Source organism: Anolis sagrei, chromosome 3 (genome assembly GCF_037176765.1).
Source record: "Anolis sagrei isolate rAnoSag1 chromosome 3, rAnoSag1.mat, whole genome shotgun sequence".
Taxonomy (NCBI): domain Eukaryota; kingdom Metazoa; phylum Chordata; class Lepidosauria; order Squamata; family Dactyloidae; genus Anolis; species Anolis sagrei.
Window position 1 is genome coordinate 13,195,724 of NC_090023.1, and position 19,828 is coordinate 13,215,551.

General features: G+C 42.1%; 1 protein-coding gene across 1 annotated transcript; it reads left to right on the forward strand.

Annotated features, from left to right (window-relative positions):
* Positions 1-526: 526 nt before the first annotated feature.
* On the forward strand, positions 527-19,828 carry ANKRD42 (ankyrin repeat domain 42). Its single transcript, XM_060766973.2, has 12 exons — positions 527-578; positions 2,586-2,749; positions 4,328-4,435; positions 4,634-4,753; positions 7,244-7,379; positions 7,598-7,798; positions 8,768-8,893; positions 9,767-9,872; positions 10,284-10,453; positions 12,981-13,107; positions 14,211-14,358; positions 19,585-19,828. Exons 1-12 carry the CDS (start codon positions 554-556, stop codon positions 19,717-19,719), a joined length of 1,566 nt encoding a protein of 521 aa, XP_060622956.2. The 5' UTR covers positions 527-553; the 3' UTR covers positions 19,720-19,828.

Consider the following 19,828-nt stretch of genomic DNA (forward strand, 5'->3'; position numbering starts at 1 on the left):
AGGAGAAATGCCTCTAGAACATGGCCATATAGCCCGGAAAAACCCACAAGAACTTAATAATAATAATAATAAGAAGAAGAAGAAGAAGAAGAAGAAGAAGAAGAATATTTCTCAAAGCAGCTTAGTAGTTAGTTTTAGTTTTGTCTTGCCTTTTGGTTTAGTTTTTCACTTCCTAATAAAAACCAGAAATTTCTAGACTTCTACACGAGTATATCAATAGTTTCCAGAATGTCGGCTGTAGTCTTATCTGAAAAATATAATTAAAAGTTCAAAGCAGGACTTGAGGGAGGAGGAATAAAAGAGAATTTATATGGAGAAGAGTGCAATATGGGTAGGTTTTCAAAACAGCAAAAAAGGGGCAGCAAGGTGAACAAAAATTCTCAATTTTCCTTTTTATTTTTTGCTGTTCTGCAAACCTGGCCCTTCTGTTTGCTATCACCCTCTTTGCCAACTGAGGCCTAGCTGAGCCTCACACTGGAGTACAGTGCACAGCGTTTCCACGACAACCCTCCCTGGCAACCGCCACAGCAACAACCGAGAGGCGAGGAGCACCATGCCGGCGTCTGTTGCTCCAGATGGTGAGACCAACCCCAGTCATTTTTTATTTCAGCTCCAATACGTAATAATTTACTGTGTATTAAGTTGTTTGCATTTTTGTTTGTTATTGTTGCTGTTGTTTTTATTTTAAGCAGAGATGCTGCACTTAGTCTTCTGCATGTTGTTGTTTTTGTTGTTGTTGATACTGTATTTTCTTTCACTGGACCAAACTGGGAATGACGTTATCATTTTGGAGCTGTAGTTGCTGGGATTTATAGTTCATCTACAATCCAAGAGCATCCTGAACTCCACCAACGATGGAATTGGGCCAAACTTGGCGCACAGAACAACAGAAAATACTTGAAGGGTTTGGTGGGCATTGACCTTGAGTTTTGGAGTTGTAGTTCACCTACATCCGAACTCCGCCAACGATGGAATTGCGTCAACTTGGCACACAGAGCTCCCATGTCAACAGAAAATACTGGAGGGGTTTGGTGGGCATTGACGTTGAGTTTTGGAGTTGTAGTTCACCTACATTCAGAGAGCACTGTGGACTCAAACAATGATGGATCTGGACCCAACTTGGCACTCAATATGGTCAAATGTGAACATTGGTGGAGTTTGAGGGAAATAGACTATTAGGAGTTGTGGTTTCTGGGATTTATAGTTCACCTACAATCAAGGAGCATTCTGAACCCCAGCAATGATGGAGAAGAAATCTAGGTACACAGAACTCCCATGACCAAGAGAAAATACTGGAAGGGTTTGGTGGGCATTGACCTTGAATTTTGGAGTTGTAGTTGACCTACATCCAGAGAGCACTGTGGACACAAACAATGATGGATCTTGGCAAACTTGGCACTCAATATGACCAAATGTGAACACTGGTGGAGTTTGAGGGAAATATACTATTAGGAGTTGTAGTTTCTGGGATTTATAGTTCACCTAAAATCAAGGAGCATTCTGAACTCCACTAATGATGGAGAAGCAATCTAGGCACACAGAACTCCCATGACCAAGAGAAAATACTGGAAGGGTTTGGTGGGCATTGACCTTGAGTTTTGGAGTTGTAGTTCACCTACATCCAGAGAGCACTGTGGACTCAAACAATGATGGATCTGGACCAAACTTGGCACTCAATATGGCCACATGTGGACACTGGTGGAGTTTGAGAGAGATATACTATTAGGAGTTGTAGTTTCTGGGATTTAGAGTTCACCTACAATCAAAGAGCATTCTGAACCCCACCAATGAAAGAATTGAGCCAAACTTTGCACACAGAACCCCCATGACGAACAGAAAAATGCTGTGTTTTCTGGTGGCCTTTGGTGACACCTCTGACACCCTCTCGCGACCCCACCCAGGGTCCTGACCCCCAGGTTGAGAAATGTTGCCTTAGCTCAATATTGGGGCCACACAATTATTTTCTGAATGTCACCTAGTGGCTGTTTTAGATATTTTCACAAATGTATTGTCGAAGGCTTTCATGGCTGGAATCACTGGGTTGTTGTGGGTATTTTCAGGCTATATACTCATGTTCTAGAGCAGTGGTTCCCAACCTGGGGTCCCCAGATGTTTTTTGCCTTCAACTCCCAGAAGTCCTAACAGCTGGTAAACTGGCTGGGATTTCTGGGAGTTGTAGGCCAAAAACATCTGGGGATCCTAGGTTGAGAACCACTGTATCTATGGCAAGCATCCTCAGAGGTTATTTACACAAATGTGTTGAACAGCATTTACAATGGACTCTAAAGAAGATGCTCCAGCTGTACTTCATAAAAATGGAAATCAGCCTGTTTAGCGAGCCTTGCAAATGCTGATTTGTCATCAGTAAATATTTAATTTAATACCTGTTTTGTATACCTATAGTATTCTAGAATAGGACACAATGTTTTGGATACCTCCTTTACAGTTCAGACTAAAAAGCAGAGCAGAATTACTGGTCGATTGAATACATCATTGCCCAAAGAGTTCTTTGCCCCAAGGCTGCCTTAGTTCCAATTACGTCCCTGTTTTCCAATGCTCTTAAACGCATTGCTGTTTCCAAGCAGTTCCAAAGAAGAAGCCGGTGCGCAAGAGCATACATGAAGCAGTCAAAACTGGGAATGTAAAACAGCTTGCCGAGATGGTGAAACGTGGAACCAGCCTTAATGAGGTGGACCCAATCCACAAGTTCACACCTTTACACTGGGCAGCCCATTCTGGAAGCCTGGAGGTAAGGGATGGCTGAAGATCGAACTTGAGAGGTGGGAAACGTATCCTATCCTATGTGTTGTCGACGGCTTTTATGGATGGAATCACTGGGTTGCTGTGAGTTTTCCGGGCTGTATGGCCATGTTCCAGAAGCATTCTCTTCTGACGTTTCACTCACATCAATGGCAGGCATCTTCAGAGGTTGAGAGGTTTCATAGAATCATATAATCATAGAGTTGGAAGACACCTCATAGGCCTGCAAAAAATGAGGAAGTACTTAATCAGTGTCACAAATGGATGATGAAGCGACAGCTCTCCTGGTGGCCAAAATACCCTCATCAAAAAGCCGGAATGTTAAATAGCCTCTGTGTGTCTGTCTATATATGTTGTGTGTCTATGGCATTGAATCGTTGCCATGCATATGTACATTGTAATCCGCCCTGAATCCCCTGTGGGGTCAGAACAGCGGAATATAAATACTGTAAATAAAATAAATAAATAAAATTTACATCAGTTCATTTAAAAATGCAAACCCAATGTGCATATGCAGCTCCATTGTTGCTTCAGAGTGAAATTCCTTTGTTGCATGTATATGGTGTTGGTGAGGGATTTCATTCTCCACTTCATTTGTGGAATATTGGAGAGCATGCAAGATATCTATAAATTATTTATTTATTTATTTATTTACTACAGTTTTATACCGCTCTTCTCAGCCCTCAGGGCGACTCAGAGCAGTTCACAACCACAACACAATACATAAAACATGATAAAAACAGTTAAGAAACATTTAAAAGTATAAACACTTATAAAAATCAATAAGCATCAACATCTCATATCGTCTCATAGTTAAAAGCAAGATCCAGTCTCGTCATACAATTGTTCCATATTTTTATATTAGTTACACTGCCTATTCAAATGCCTGCTCAAACAACCAGGTCTTCAATTTCCTCCAAAATGCTAGCAGGGAGGGGGGGCAATCTAATTTTTGTAGGGAGGGCATTCCACAGCCGAGGGACCACCACTGAGAAGGCCCTGTCTCTCGTCCCCACCAACCATACTTGTGATGCAGGCGGGACCGAGAGCAGGGCCTCCCCAGACAATCTTAACGTCCTAGCTGGTTCATAGGAAGAGATCCGTTTGAACAGGTAAGTTGGGCCAGAACCGTTTAGGGCTAAAGCCAGCACTTTGAATTGTGTCAAACTGGTAGCAAACTGGCAGCCAGTGGAGCTGGTGCAACAGAGGAGTTGTGTGCTCCCTGAGTGCCGCTCCTGTTAACAACCTTGTATGGAAGATTCGCTTCAGAATAAAATTACTTTTCGGACCGCTCCATGTTCCTCTAGTTCAGTTATGGGATTTGGGCAGTTCTCCTACCAGCTGTTAGGAATTGTGGGAATTAAAGTCCAAAACACCTGGAGGACCAAAGTTTGCCTATGCTTTCTATAGTGGCTAAAGCTGTTGGGACTCGCAGCCCAGCAAAATCTGGATGATTATGTAGTTCTTGTTCTTGCTTATTTGTAGTCCAAAAACATTATGCTACTTGAGTGGTTACACCTAGTGAATGCCAGTATACAACCCCAAACATGTTGTTCTTGTTTACTAGTGCCTTCACTGGCTGCTGTGGCATGGAGCTGACACAACCGCGGTGACAGTCAGGGGCTGGACTGCGGCTCACCTTGCTGCTATCAAAGGCCAGGATGCCTGCATGCAGGTAAACAAGCAGGCATCTGTGATGATGTACCAAGCTCTAAATGTTCTTCCTAGCTTGAGCAGATGGATGTGTGTGGGTGGAAATTCCTGGAAGCCTTATTGCACACTCAGTGCACAAAGTCAATTTCTTTCAGTGCTTCGATATATTACCAAGACCAAAGTTGGAAAGTAGGAATTTTGCTGTGTATTTGTTTCGCAGGCTCTTCACCTAAATGGGGCAAATCTAGGAATCCAGGACGATCGAGGGTGCACTCCAGCTCACCTTGCAGCAACCCATGGGCAGTCATACACTTTGCAAACCATACTAAGGAGTGGGGTGGTAAGAAAATCTTCTATTTTTTAAAAAAAATCTTCTTGAGAACTCTGATGATTTTATATGCATTTTTGTTTATCCATTATATTTTTAATACAAGCTTTTCACTAATGGGATTAAGCTATATTATACCTTCACCCTTTATCCATGGAGGAACTGTTCCTGGACTTACTGTGGACATTTAGTTATTTATTGTATCAGGAGCAAAAAGAATTTGTATCAGGAGTGACCAATCTCGATAAAATAGTGAAGAGTAGAGACACCACACTGGCAACGAAGATCTACATAGTTAAAGCAATGGTATTCCCTGTAGCAACCTACGAATGTGAGAACTGGACTATAAAGAAGGTTGAGTGAAGGAAGATAGATGCTTTTGAACTGTTGGCTTGACTCTGAAGGAGCTGGGGGTGGTGACGGCCAACAAGGAGCTCTGGCGTGGGCTGGTCCATGAGGTCACAAAGAGTCGGAAGCGACTGAACAAATAAATAACAACAACGACGACAATATTGGGGTTTACATAACAAGAACAACCACAAGACAGAATATAAGAACCATTCTTTTCCTGAAGTTGCAATAGCTTTGTCGAATAACTTAAGATGCTGGCTTGGATGTTAGTGGAGTATTGAATTTTCAATGGAGTCTAGTTTGAATGTTAATGGAGCTGTCTAAAGTACTGACTGAAAAATGGGTTCAGCACTATGAACAGCTCATTTAAATTTGGAACAAAACCAGCAAAACCCTGTTGGTAATCTCATTGCAGCTTGTTATATGCGACATATCATATGTTGTTGAAATCTTTCCAAAAAGGTCCTGGTTTTTGTCCTTTTTGGATAAAAGGGCTAAGAAATCAACTCATTATCCCTGTAAATATCCTCCTACTTGTTGTTGTTTATTCGGCTGGCGAGGACGAGAGATAGGGCCTTCTCGGTGGTGGCCCCTCGGCTGTGGAACGCCCTTCCCACGGACATTAGATCAGCTCCATCACTAATGGTATTCCGGAAAAAAATTGAAAACCTGGTTATTTGAACAGGCGTTTGAATAGACAGTGCAATGAGTGTAATGAACATAGGAATGGAACAATGGATGACGAATCTGGATCATGTTTTTAGTTATAAGACGCCAGTGGATGGTTATTGTTGTTAACTGTTTAATGTGTTTATGATGTTAATTGTTTTTATATATTTGATATATATTATATCAATGTTGTAGCATTGAATTTTGTCTGTTCTTGTTGTTAACTGCTGTGAGTTGCCTAAGGGCTGAGAACAGCGGTATATAAATAAAGTAAATAAATAAATAAATAAATATTCATTCAGCCGTTTCCAAGTCTTCATGACCTCATGGACCAGCCCACACCAGAACTCCCTGTGAGCCGTAGCCACCCCCAGCTCCTTTAAGGTCAAGCCAGTCACTTCAAGGATACCATCCATCCATCTTGCCCTTGGTTGGCCCCTCTTCCTTTTTCCTTCCATTTTCCCCAGCATCATTCTCTTCTCCAAGCTTTCCTGTCTTCTCATTATGTGGCTGCTTCTGGTGTGAGAGAATTGGCCATCTGCAAGGACATTGCCCAGGGCACGTCCGGATGTTTTGATGTTTTACCATCCTTGTGGGAGGCTTCTCTCATTTCCCCGCATGGGGAGCCAGAGCTGACAGAGGGAGCTCATCCACACTCTCCCTGGATTCAAACCTGCGACCTGTCGGACTTCAGTCCTGCTGGCACAAGTATTTAACCCATTGCACCACTGGGGTCTCCAGAAGCGACTTGCAGTTTCTCAAGTCACTCCTGACACGGAGAAACAAAATTATGTGGCCAAAGTACTTTATCTTTTACTCTAACATCCTGTGAGCAGTCGGGCTTTCTTTCCTGGAGTATGGACCTTCTTGTGGTCCAAGGCACTCTCAGAATTTTCCTCCAACACCACAGTTCAAAAGCGTCTACTTTCTTCCTACTTTGTGGCAATTAGCTCTCCACTTCTGCCATGACATATTCCCAAAGATAGGATGGTTGTTTAAATAAAGGCTGAAATAAAAGATAAAAAGTTTTGCATTCTTCTCTGAGTGGGGATTGCAACTTGATTTTCCTAATCCAGAGATGGGAATTCAACCCTCACATCCTCTTTCCCCTCAAATAGAATGAGAATAAAAACACAAGTGGTTAAAATATCCCAAAAGTGGAGATTAAACTTGTGTTAAACCACTAAAATTGAAGCGGCTTAAAATTTGACTTTAAAACAAAGAATAGAAAGCAGTACAACACCAAAAAAGTGATGGATTCAGCTTGGGGTTTCCATAGATTGGAAATGACTTGAAGGCAAAAAAATAACAACAAACAGCATTTTAAAAGCCATTTTGTTGTAAGAACAAATTGTGAAGCCCTCCTCGTGTTCTTAAAACACAACTCCCAACATTCCTAATCATTTGCTATGTTGAATGATGGGAGTTTTAGAAATGAGTCTGGGGGCAAAATAACTTTCTCTTTCTCATCCTAAAAACCAGGATGCAAATGTTTCTGACAAGAATGAATGGAAGCCTGTTCACAATGCGGCCTTCCATGGCAGACTGGGATGTCTGCAACTCCTTGTGAGATGGGGAGCCACTTTAGATGATGTGGATAGCAATGGAAATCTCCCAGGTAAGGCAAAGGAAATATCCTGGGGGTTGGGAACTTGGGATACAAATGATGATGGAGAGTCTGGTGTTTTAGACCTGCGTAAGTTTATATCCGCATACAGTTGTCCTTTCTTTTGTTATTGTGCAGTGTACCTATTCCAATTTTTGAGTTCTCTACACACTGGTATCTTGCAATTTGACTTTCACAACATTGAATTATTTTTCCCTTTGGTTTCACAGTTCATCTGGCAGCCATGGAGGGCCATTTGGACTGCTTTAAGTACATTGTGAGCAAGATGCCCACTTTGGTCCATGCACTAAAAGCCAGGAATGACCATGGAGAGACTCCTCGAGACCTAGCAGAGCGGTTCTACAAGAGCAGTATTGTTGAGTATATTGATGTTTTGCAGAAGGAGGAGGATCCTTTGAAGAGGGAGGAAAGTGAGTATTTTTCATGGGTGAATGCCAGTATAAGGCAAAGCAGTGTGTGATAACAACCCAAAACATTTATTTATTTATTTATTTGTTTGTTTGTTTGTTCATTTATTTATTTACTTACAGTATTTATATTCTGCCATTCTCACCCCGCAGGAGACTCAGGACGGATTACAAGCACATATACATGGCAAACATTCAATACCAATTAGACACACAACATATATAAACAGACACAGAGCCAATTTTAACATTCCAGCTTTCCAGCTTCATGAGGGTATGCTTGATTCCAGCGATGGGGGAGCTGCTGCTTCACCGTCCATTTGTGACACCCGAGTCCTTTGATGAAGTACTTCCTCATTCTTCTGCACGCTGCTGGAAGGTTTCATGGTGTTGTAAATTAGTTAAATTAGCCTCCCTGCTTTCAACAGCAAGCTAGACTAATGGCCGGAAGCTCACTCTGACCCGGGCTGGCTTCAAACTCATGACCACAGCCCGGTCCTTGCTGTTCTTATTTGTTACTATGTGTCATCAAGCCAGCTTGACTTACTGGTACCAAAAGAACTCCAAAAGATTCACACCAGAATACAAGATTGGCTACTTAGTTAAGGAAATGACCTTCTTTCCAGTCCTCTTTAAGAGCCAGTGAAGAAGATCTGTTTAGCAGTTCACAAGGAAATGTTTCCATCTTTTTCCATCAGTAAGCAACACTTAGTGAGGGTTTGTGACAGTTTGGTGGCACTTTAACTGCCATTGCTCAATGGTAGGGCATCATGGGAGTTGTAGTTTTACAAGGATTTTAGCCTCTTCTCTGCCAAAAAATGTAGTGCCTCACCGCACTACAAATCCCAGGATTCCAAAGCTACTATATTAATTTGAAGCGTTTCAATACTTTCTCTTCCAAATGTAATATAAGCTCATCTTGGAGGTGTCATTGTCATTCTTGCAGCTCCTTCTTTTTTCCTCTTTCTATAGATGTGACATTTCCAGGTCATGAGGCTGCCTTCAAAGGGGACGTGGACACATTAAGAATGTTGCTGGAAAATAGAGTCATCAACATTAATGAGAGGGATGACAAGGGATCTACTCTGTTGCACAAAGGTCAGTGGACATGTTGTTGTTAGGCTTCTGGATTGTTTGCTCTTGTTTTTTGTGCATTTCATTTTGCTTATTTATCTATCACAATGTTGCGTGCCAGCTGTAGGGCATCTTTTCACCCAAACACCACAAAGGGACGAGAGAATCCACTAAAAAAAGTTTATTAAGAGAAATATCAAAGAGAAGAAGAAGCACAATTAAAAAAAATGAAAAATCTAAAAGACCAATCCAGAAACTCCAAAGTTGCTGAGTATAGGTGACAATCAGGTTCATGAATCAAACCACAGGAATTCAAAAACTTGGAACTTTTCTTTGAGTCAATACAGTGAAACAAGGCAAACTCCATACACTTGATCAAAATTATATCCAGAACTTGAGAACAAAGCAGGGAATAAACCAGATCAAAAACCATGGATATATGAACAAGAATGAAAACCCAGAAACAAGCAAACATGAACAAGAACCCATAATCCCAAAATTTGAACACTTGAAGCAAGGCCATAGAAGTTGTTTCCACTTTAAAGGCAACATTGTTCTCACAAAGAGAAGTCCACTTGGAACCCACTAAAAAGTCTCAATTCCCTCCCATGACATCATTTCTCATACACCTGGTTCTTCGCTGCTAATCTCAAAGCTGCTGGGAAAAGCGAGTCTCTCTCTCTCTTTCACATTCTCTTGATGCAGATGCAGCCACTCTGACCTAGGGAAAAGTTAGGGACCTACTGTTCTACTCATTCATGCTAGAGGTAACCTTGGCCTTCATGCTGACAAAGAACTTTAAAATCATGTTATTATATTTCAAGGCATCACTAAGTACTAAGTGCTAAGATCTAAGAGGGAAACCACTTATTTTGTGGTTTCTTTTTCTGTTGCCAGCTGCTGGACAAGGCCATTTACATGTCCTGGAATGGCTGATCAATAGAGAAGCAGACTGTGATATTGCCAACGATGCTGGAGAAACGCCAAAAGACATTGCCAAGAGGTGATCATTAACAGTATTTGACTGGATTTCCCTGAGATGAACCCTCTGGTTTACGGTAAACCCCGCTGACCTTCGGCTCTGACAAAATATCAATTTGAATTTAAAACCACGCTCTATAGATTCTAGAGAAATAATTCCTCATTTATTAAAAGTATCTATAAAGCACTTTTCAACTCTATAGTAATATACCACAAAATTACAATACAAAAATAGAACAGACATTAAACCTTATTCCAAAGAAGATTTGGATGAGTTTTAAAAGCTAATAAATTAAGTTACATAGTTTTGACCTTTGGTTCGAAGCCGAGAAAGGATAGAGCTGGCATTAAACTGGAGAGTGGATATTACTTTTGGGATCATGAATGCTGCTTGCATTCTCTACTGACTAAATGGATTACTCCCATTGTGCAGGTTTGCTCAGTTGGCCGTTGTGGAATATTTAAAAAACAAGATGGGAAATGATTCTGATGAAGAAATTGACGTAAAGGACTCACGGTTCTTTGAAAGCCATGGCGTCGAAGGAAGCACAGACTGTAAAAGTGATTTGAATGTAAAGCAACAGACTAAAACACACAGTCGTGGTAAGTTGTTGGCCTCTTTTTGTTGTCAGGAAGAGTGTGGAGCAACTCTCAACATCTCTATCCATTGGTTATGCTGTCCAGACCTGATAGGAGTTGCAGGCCAAAAGTATCTGGATGACCACCTTTGTTATGATTTCACTTTAGGGAAAAAAAGGGCTAGTGGTCAATGAGTTTTAGGAGTTATTCTGTTGCATTTCTTAAGCAAATGGAAACATACCACATCTTGCTTTCAATAGCTTGAAAAGATGTGATCCACTATTGATGGAAATGCAATGCAACAATCTATTTATTCAATTTATTTGCTATACTAGCCGTCCCCTGCCACGCGTTGCTGTGGCCCAGTCTGGTGATGTGGAAAATAAAGTAATGAGAAAGTGTTGGTTTCTAAAATATGTAATGTCTTTATGCTTGTGGGTAAACAGTATTTTATAATGTTTTCTTGTCCTGGTGAAGGGAGTAGGAAGGGATGGCCTTAAGTATTTTCTATTGGTCATAGGGATTCTGTGTGGGAAGTTTGCCCCAATTCTATCAGTGAACTATAAATATCAGTAACTACAACTCCCAAATGTCAAGGTCTATTTTTCCCAAGCTCCATCTGTGTTTCTAGTTGGGCATATGGAATATTTGTGCCAAGTTTGGTCCAGATCCATCATTCTTTGTGTCCACAGTGCTCTCTGGATGTAGGTGAACTACAACTCCCAGTCTCAAGGTCAATGCCCACCAAACCCTTCAAGTGTTTTCTGTTGGTCATGGGAGTCCTGTGTGTCACCTTTGGTTCAATTCCATCATTGGTGGAGTTCAAAATGCTCTTTGATTGTAGGTGAACTATAAATCCCAAGAACTGCAACTCCCAAATGACAAAATCAAAAAATTTTGAGTGAAGGATATACATTGGGTTGTTAGGTGTATGCCATCCAAATTTGGTGTCAATTCGCCCACTGGTTTTTGAGTTCTGTTAATCTCACAAATGAACATTACATTTTTATTTATATAGATTCTTATACCGCCCTTCTCAGCCCACAATGTGGGAGACATGCCAACTTACGATAAGTCCCAGCCAAAGATGCTCTCTTGCCAACACACCACTCTTGCCAACAAGGCTGATAGTAAAAATTGATAAAAATTGTAACCCAGCAACTCTGGAGGGCCACACATTGCCCAGCAATTTTGTACCTATACAAGCCTCTAGGCATGTGCAAAAAACATCGGAAGTTTCAGAAGTCGTAAGACAATCGGAAGTTTTGTAAGTCAGAAGCCATATTCGAAGCATTTCTGTGTCCCACACCAAATATTTTAGAACCAAAATTTGCCCCATACTTTTTAATTTTAGTTTTGTTAATCTCGGCAAGGTCCCAAAGTCAGTTTCATATTCAATGCAGAGCAAGGAAGCAAAGCCAAAGGCTGTCCTAGCGCCTTGCCATTCCTCTATGAAATTAATGCAGTCTCGGAATTAGCAGTGGGCAAAAGAGGGAGTAATGTTTTCTGGGAACAGCACAGAACACTGGGAAATGTAGTTTGGGAAGGGAGGAGTCTTAGGCCAGAGAATTCAAAAGGCATAAGCTACCTTTCCCAGAAGGAGCCCCTGGTGCCGCAGTGGGTTAAACCACTGAGCTGCTAAACTTGTTGACCGAAAGTTTGCAGGTTCAAATCCAGGGAGCGGTGTGGGCTTCTGCTGTCAGCCCCAACTTCTGCCAGCCTAGCTGTTCAAAAACATGCAAATGTGAGTAGATCAACAGGTACCACTCCGGTGGGAAGGTAATGGCGCTCCATGCAGTAATGCTGGCCACATCACCTTGGAGGTGTCTACGAACAACGTCGGCTCTTCGGCTTAGAAATGGAGATGGGCACCAACCCGCAGAGTCGGACACGACTGGACTTAATGTCAGGGGAAAACTTTTACCTTTACCTAACCTACCTTTCTCAGAATGCATCAACATCAGGAAGCAGCATTCAGTTCTTTACTTTGAACTACTTTCAAGGTAAAGACCACACAATTAAAAAAGAAATAACACTTTCAAAGAAGGAACATATTTCCTCTCTACTCCTTTTGCTCCATGTTATATCCTCAACTTACTTCAGTTGCTAAAAACTGAATTAAAAATGCAAAAGTAGTTGGCCCTCAAATAACTCATCAAGGGAGAAAGGCAAACAGAGGAGAGAATCTTGCTTTCCCTAGTCGGCTTTGCCAGAAGCAAACGGCGCCAACCTGTCTTAGGTTATGTATTTTCCCCTCATTAATAGCTTTTGCTATCTTAATCCCACTCTGCTGCAGGCATGGGCAAACTTGGGTCCTCCAGGTGTTTTGGACTTCAACTCTTACAATTCCTAACAGCCGGTAGGCTGTTAGGAATTGTGGGAGTTGAAGTCCAAAACAGCTGGAGGGCCCAAGTTTGCTCATGCCTGCTGATGTTCCTTAGCCACACATGACTGTGAAACGTTGGTGGTTATCTCAGCTAATGACTGTGGTTTATTTGCCTTTGGTGGATCCTGGCAGACCAAAAGACTCAGAGAATGGTTTGTCTTCCAGAAAGAGCCTTCCAAAAGATTGAAGAGCTGAAGGGACTTCTGGAAATTGCGATCAACAACTATAAGCAACTTGGTGGAATAACTCCTGAAGAAAGGCAGACAAAAACTGAAGAGAAGCAGCTAATCAAGTAAAAGTTTATGAAATCCCAAAGATTTCCATACAAGGGGTGGTGAATGGGTGACCCATCAGAGATTGCCATGCTGACACTCAGCTATGCTAGGCAGTGTAGCCAATGCTGAAGAACCACGGGAAGTCTAGTCTGGGGAGCCACACATGTCCATCCATGCCATCAAGATTTGTGAAAGAAAGGAAACAAGAAAGGGGCCACTTGAGAGGGAGAGGGAAAAGTGGTCCATTGATCCCTCTCGCTTCCCCCTCCATCACCTTTGGTAATCATCTGGTTTAGTAGTAGCAGCCACAGTGAGCAAGATCCCTTCCTGAAACATTCCCAAAGCAACAATATATTCTGAATTCACTTCCTCCAACCATTTCTCAGCACAACAGAGCCCAGAGCCTACAAAGGTGCTCCCTTCTCTTCCAGACTATAGCTCCCACCATCCCCTACACCAGGCCCTTTAGGGGAGGGGGATGCTCCAAATGCACTGCTTCCAAGCTGTAAGCCTTCTTCTTCTTTGAGAGCATCCCAAACCATGCATATTTCCAAGTTCCTATTCCTGGATTGCAACTCTCAGCAATCCTCCAGATAGATAAAATAGATTAAATAGAGATAGATAAGTATGTAGATAGATCCATCAGGATGACTGCTGGAAGTTGCAATCCAAGAATAGGTAGAGAAGGAAGAAAGAAAAGAAAGGAAAAGGGAAAGAAAATGGAGGTGAAGGAAGGAAAAAGGTAGAGAAGGAAGGAAGGAGAGAAGGAAAGAAAAAAAAGGAAAGGAAGGAAAGTGGGAGGGAAGGAAGGAGAGAAAGAAACAAGGAGAGAAAAGAAGGAGGGAAGGTTGGCCACAGCAACACGTGGTGGGTGCAGCTAGTATAATATAAATATTCCATTTATTACATGATCAAGAACAACAGAAAAAATGTTATAGTTTCTAAAAACATAGATTACAGTAATTTGCATAACATAATTCCAGCTGAGAGTCAACATTTTCAAATTTATTTTGGAAAATTTACTTTGGCTTGTTTGTTGGCCTGTGGTATTAAACAGAGCAGGAGGGGCACAGAAACACAGGGAGCATTATCTTCTCAACCTTAGCTTGGTTTTGGGCAGGTTGTGCGCAGAGCTTGAGGCCCAGCTAGAATATGAACGGCTGCGGCGGGAGAAGTTGGAGGCCGAGGTGGACGAGTACCGGGAAGAGATAAAAGCACTCCAGGAGCAACTTGAGAAAACCCAGTTTGACACAGCCATCATCCCTGCAGTAAGTGTCCTATACCCTTTTCAGCACTCCTTTAGAAAACTGACACCAAGGACTTCATCCCACGGGTTCCATGCACTTTATGGAGGCCATCACATAATATTAAGGGCACTTCTGGCAGGACTCTGTGGAGCTATGTTTCTGCAGTGCATGGAAACAGAGTCTAGAAGCCTAGAAGCGTTACCTGACTCTGAATGATAGAAAGCAGGGAGAAAGACGGGCATTGACATAGAAAGGATACGAAATGGTTGGCCATCCCAGAAGATGATAAAAGATGAGATGGAATGGGGTACAACCATTCGCTTCACTTTCCTGCCGCAATGAGGTCCATAGTCAATATCCGTTTGGAAAATTACATTTAAAAAAGGCAAAAGTTAATTATCAGTGTTTCAAACGGTCTGTTCATGGTTTGAAAGGGTTATTTCCTGTTTAATTGTGCAGTACTTACTGTGACAGTAGTTGTCATACTCCCAAAACTTCGTGTTTGTGTCTGCCACAAACTAGGTTGAATTGGTTGAGACTCTATGAGATGTTCACTGAAAAACTGTAGCAAAATGTGCTGCAGGATCTTCCACAAAAACAAAGTTTTGCAATTTAATAAACCTTTCTCATGTTTTTATGACAGAACCAATTATAAAATCACATGTATAACCCAGGACAAAAAATGTGTACTATTTGGTTCCTGTACATGAAACAAATAGTACACAAGTAAATACATCAACAAAAATCTTATTGTTGTAGATTTTTTCGGGCTATATGGCCATGGTCTAGAGGCATTCTCTCCTGACATTTCATCTGCATCTAGACCTCACTACCTCTGAGGATGCTTACCATAGATGCAGGCGAAATGTCAGGAGAGAATGCCTCTAGACCATGGCCATATAGCCCGAAAAAACCTACAACAACCCAGTGATTCCGGCCATGAAAGCCTTCGACAATACAAAAATCTTATTGCTATTGTCGAAGGCTTTCATGGCCGGAATCACTCAGTTCTTGTGGGTTTTTTCGGGCTATATGGCCATGTTCTAGAGGCATTTCTCCTGACGTTTCGCCTGCATCTATGGTAAGCATCCTCAGAGGATGCTTGCCATAGATGCAGGCGAAACGTCAGGAGAAATGCCTCTAGAACATGGCCATATAGCCCGAAAAAACCCACAAGAACTGACTTATTGCTATTACTGGTGATAGGGATGAAAAGTGAAACACTACAATCTCTATATCTGTGGACTATTTATTTATTTATTTATTGTGTCAGAAGCAAATTGGGACTACACAACAAAGTTAAAAACTTGGCATCATACTAAATTTCCTTTGAGCAGAAGCTAGCTACTTGGGAGTGCCTTTGGTGTTGCTATAAGAAGGCCCTCCATTGTGCATGTGGCAGGCCTCAGGCCTCAGTAGGTGGTCTGTGGTTTGCTCTTCTCCATACTCGCATGTTGTGGACTCTGCTTTGTAGCCCCATTTCCTAAGATTGGCTCTGCATCTCGTGGTGCCAGAGCACACTTTGTTCAGTGCCTTCCAAGTCGCCCAGTCTTCTGTGTGCCCAGAAGGGAGTCTCTCATCCACTCCCATCTACTGGTTGATGTTCCGGGTTTTAGCCTGCCACTTTTGGACTCTCGCTTGCTGAGGTGTTCCTGCGAGTATCTCTGTAGATCTTAGGAAGCTGTTTCTTGATTTAAGTCATTGACTGATTTAAGTTGCTGGCTGATATCCAGAGGATGGGCTGGAGATGTCAATGCTTTGGTCCTTTCTTTACTGGTTGCTACTTCCCGGTGGATATCAGGTGGTGCAATACCAGCTAAACAGTATAATTTATCCAGTGGTATAGGGCGTGATAATGCAGTATGTTTCATTAAGAGCCAAGATAGATAGATAGGTTTTATTGGATGCCATGCTAAGATGTTTGGATAAAGGGACGGACATAAATATTTTAATGGTTATTTCTGGTTATTTAATATTTAATGTTTATTTGACTTAAGTGATATTTGTCTTGACTGTTCTAATGTAGCACAAATCCTATGTAAAATCATACTCCGTATTTTTGACATTAATATTGAAATCTGAAATATATACAGAAAAATGTATTGTCGAAGGCTTTCATGGCTGGAATCACTAGGTTCTTGTGGGTTTTTTCGGGCTATAGGGCCATGTTCTAGAGGCATTTCTCCTGACGTTTCGCCTGCATCTATGGCAAGCATCCTCAGAGGTAGTGAGGTCTGTTGGAATAGAAGTCAGCCATAGCAGAGCACCTGATGAACCAGCTGGACACAGCATATTATTTGAGAATACAGAAATGCTGGACCACACCAACAACCCCCATGTCAGACTACACAGAGAAGCCATTGAAATCCACAAGCATGTGGAAACTTTCAACAGAAAGGAAGAGACCATGAAAATGAATAAAATCTGGCTACCAGTTTTAAAAAACTCTAAAATTACAACAGCAAAACTGCAGAGAGGAAACAACCAGGCACATCTTAACACCTCTCAACAAAAGATTTTCCCAGGCTCAGCCAGGCCTTCAAATGCTAATGAAGGTGGTCAGTTGAAACATTCACACCTAGCTCCAGCAGGGAAAAGCTCTTTGCCCCACCCCAGCCATTCCACAGATATATAAACCCACTAGCTGTGCCCTGCCACGCATTGCTGTGGCCTATAGTAAAACTTATCAAAGTTGAGGTAGATATCTGGACTATTATGAAAGAGAGGTACCTACCTATTCCTTCCCCCTTTTCCTCCCCCTTTCTCTCCTTTCTTCCTTCTCTACCTCTTTCTTTCTTTCCTTCTTTCACTACTTGGTTTCATCCTTCTCTCTTTCCTTCATTCCCTCCCCCTTTCTTCTTTTGCCTTTCTTCCCTCCCTGTTTGCTTCCTTCTTTCTCTTTTTACTCCCTTTTATTTCACCACCATCATAACAATAACAATAATGCAATGCATTGCCTCTGGGACCTGACACCTCTCCCATTCCCCCTAAAAGGGTGTAATAGGAATCATAGCATAATAATAATAGAAATAACAACCTTTACCCGCCACGCGTTGCTGTGGCCAACCTTCCCTCTTTCTCTCCTTCTTTCCCTCCTTCCTTCCTTCCCTCCCATCTTTCCTTCTCCTCTTCCTTCTCTATCTCTTTCCTTCCTTCCCCCTTTTTCTTTCTCTTCTGGTCTCTTTTCTTCCTTCTCTCTTTCCTTCTTTCCTTCCCTCCCTCTTTCTCTACATCTTCCCCCTTCCTTCACTCCCTCTTTCCTTCCTTCATTCCCTTTTTTCTTTCCTTCTCTCCTTCTTTCCTTCCCCCTTTTTCTTTCTCTTCTGGTCTCTTTTCTTCCTTCTCTCTTTCCTTCTTTCCTTCCCTCCCTCTTTCTCTACATCTTCGCCCTTCCTTCACTCACTCTTTCCTTCCTTTATTCCCTTTTTTCTTTCCTTCTCTCCTTCCTTCCTTCCCCCTTTTTCTTTCCCTCCCTCTGTCTCTTATTTCTTCCTTCTCTATCTCTTTCCTTCCCTCCCCCTTTTTCTTTCTCTTCTGCTGTCTCTCTTTCCTTTCCTTCCATCTTTCCTTTTCTTTCCTTTTCTTCTTCCTTCTTTCTCTAACTTTCCTTCCTTCCCCCTTTTCTTTATCTCCCTTTCTCTTTCTTCCTTCCTTCCTGTCTTTCCTGGATTTTGACAGGGCGGGAAGGGGCGGGGTGGGGTTTGGAGGTGGCGTGAAGTAAAAGGAGGTAAGATTGAGGCAGGGGAGTGATGGAGCGTGGGGTTGTGTGTGTGTGTGCGGCGGCGGGGGGAGTGATGGAGCGTGGGGTTGTGTATGTGTGTGCGGCGGCGGGGGGAGTGATGGAGCGTGGGGTTGTGTGTGTGTGTGCGGTGGCGGGGGGAGTGATGGAGCGTGGGGTTGCGTGTGTGTGTGCGGCAGCGGGGGGAGTGGGGTTGCGCGTGTGTGTGTGGCGGTGGGGGGAGTGATGGGTGTGTGTGTGTGCGGGAAGCGGCGCTATGGGCTTGGAGTGGGCATGGCTTCCGCAGAGGGAACGTTGGCCGGAAGACTGTGTGCGCGCGCGCCAGGGAACTTGCGGCTGGGCACCAATGCGCATGCTCAGTTGTTTTGCCGTTTTGTGAGTGTGTTGTTGTGTTGTTTTTCATTTTGAGTAGATATGTTTGTACCTTATGGGTTGTGTTATGGGCATGGGAATTTTGGTTAAGTTTCGTTGGGTTTTTTTGAGTTTTGTTGTTTTGCCGTTTTGTGAGTGTGTTGTTGTGTTGTTTTTCATTTTGAGTAGATATGTTTGTACCTTGTGGGTTGTGTTATGGGCATGGGAATTTTGGTTAAGTTTCGTTGGGTTTTTTTAGTTTTGTTGTTTTGCCGTTTTGTGAGTGTGTTGTTGTGTTGTTTTTCATTTTGAGTAGATATGTTTGTACCTTGTGGGTTGTGTTATGGGCATGGGAATTTTGGTTAAGTTTCGTTGGGTTTTTTTGAGTTTTGTTGTTTTGCCGTTTTGTGAGTGTGTTGTGTTATTTTTCATTTTGAGTAGATATGTTTGTACCTTGTGGGTTGTGTTATGGGCATGGGAATTTTGGTTAAGTTTCATTGTTTTTTTTAGTTTTGTTGTTTTGCTGTTTTGTGAGTGTGTTGTTGTGTTGTTTTTCATTTTGAGTAGATATGTTTGTACCTTATGGGTTGTGTTATGGGCATGGGAATTTTGGTTAAGTTTCGTTGGTTTTTTTTGAGTTTTGTTGTTTTGCCGTTTTGTGAGTGTGTTGTTGTGTTGTTTTTCATTTTGAGTAGATATGTTTGTACCTTGTGGGTTGTGTTATGGGCATGGCAATTTTGGTACAGTTTCGTTGGGGGGTTGTGGAGTTTTGCTGTCCGGTTGAACCAACCTAACAGATTTATATATAGAGATTGTCCTAGTTCCAACACACCTCACTACCTCTGAGGATGCTTGCCATAGATGCAGCCGAAATGTCAGGAGAAATGCCTCTAGATGGTCATATAGCCGAAAAAACCCACAAGAACCTATATACAGAAAGTCTTTACTTTCTGTATATATTTTAATAACAGCTAAAGCTAGAGGAGCAAGTGACTATTCCTTCCCTTAGTACTGGGTCTAGCAATTAACCCAAAACACTGGGTCTAGCAAGTAACACAAAGACCATTGGCTTCTGAAGCTTTTGCCATATACTGCTTCTGTCCTTTCTCCTCCCAGTTAGTATGTTAGGTAACATTTTTGGCTTTTTTCTCCTCCAGGAGACTTCTAATTTTAATTCTGGAAAACTAGCCCCTATTTCTGTCAAAGTGACCTTGGATCCTGGGAAAGAGAAAAAGAAACTGAAGAAAAAGCCTCTTTTCAGTCCTGGCGGCGTGTTTGTGAGAAGATTCTAAAGAAAGAAGAGACAAGATCTTCTCAATATTTTGTTGCCTCAACAGTGAGAATTATCATGGGAAGTTACGCTGATATTTTAGAGAGTATTTGGGGGCTTATTTATATAAA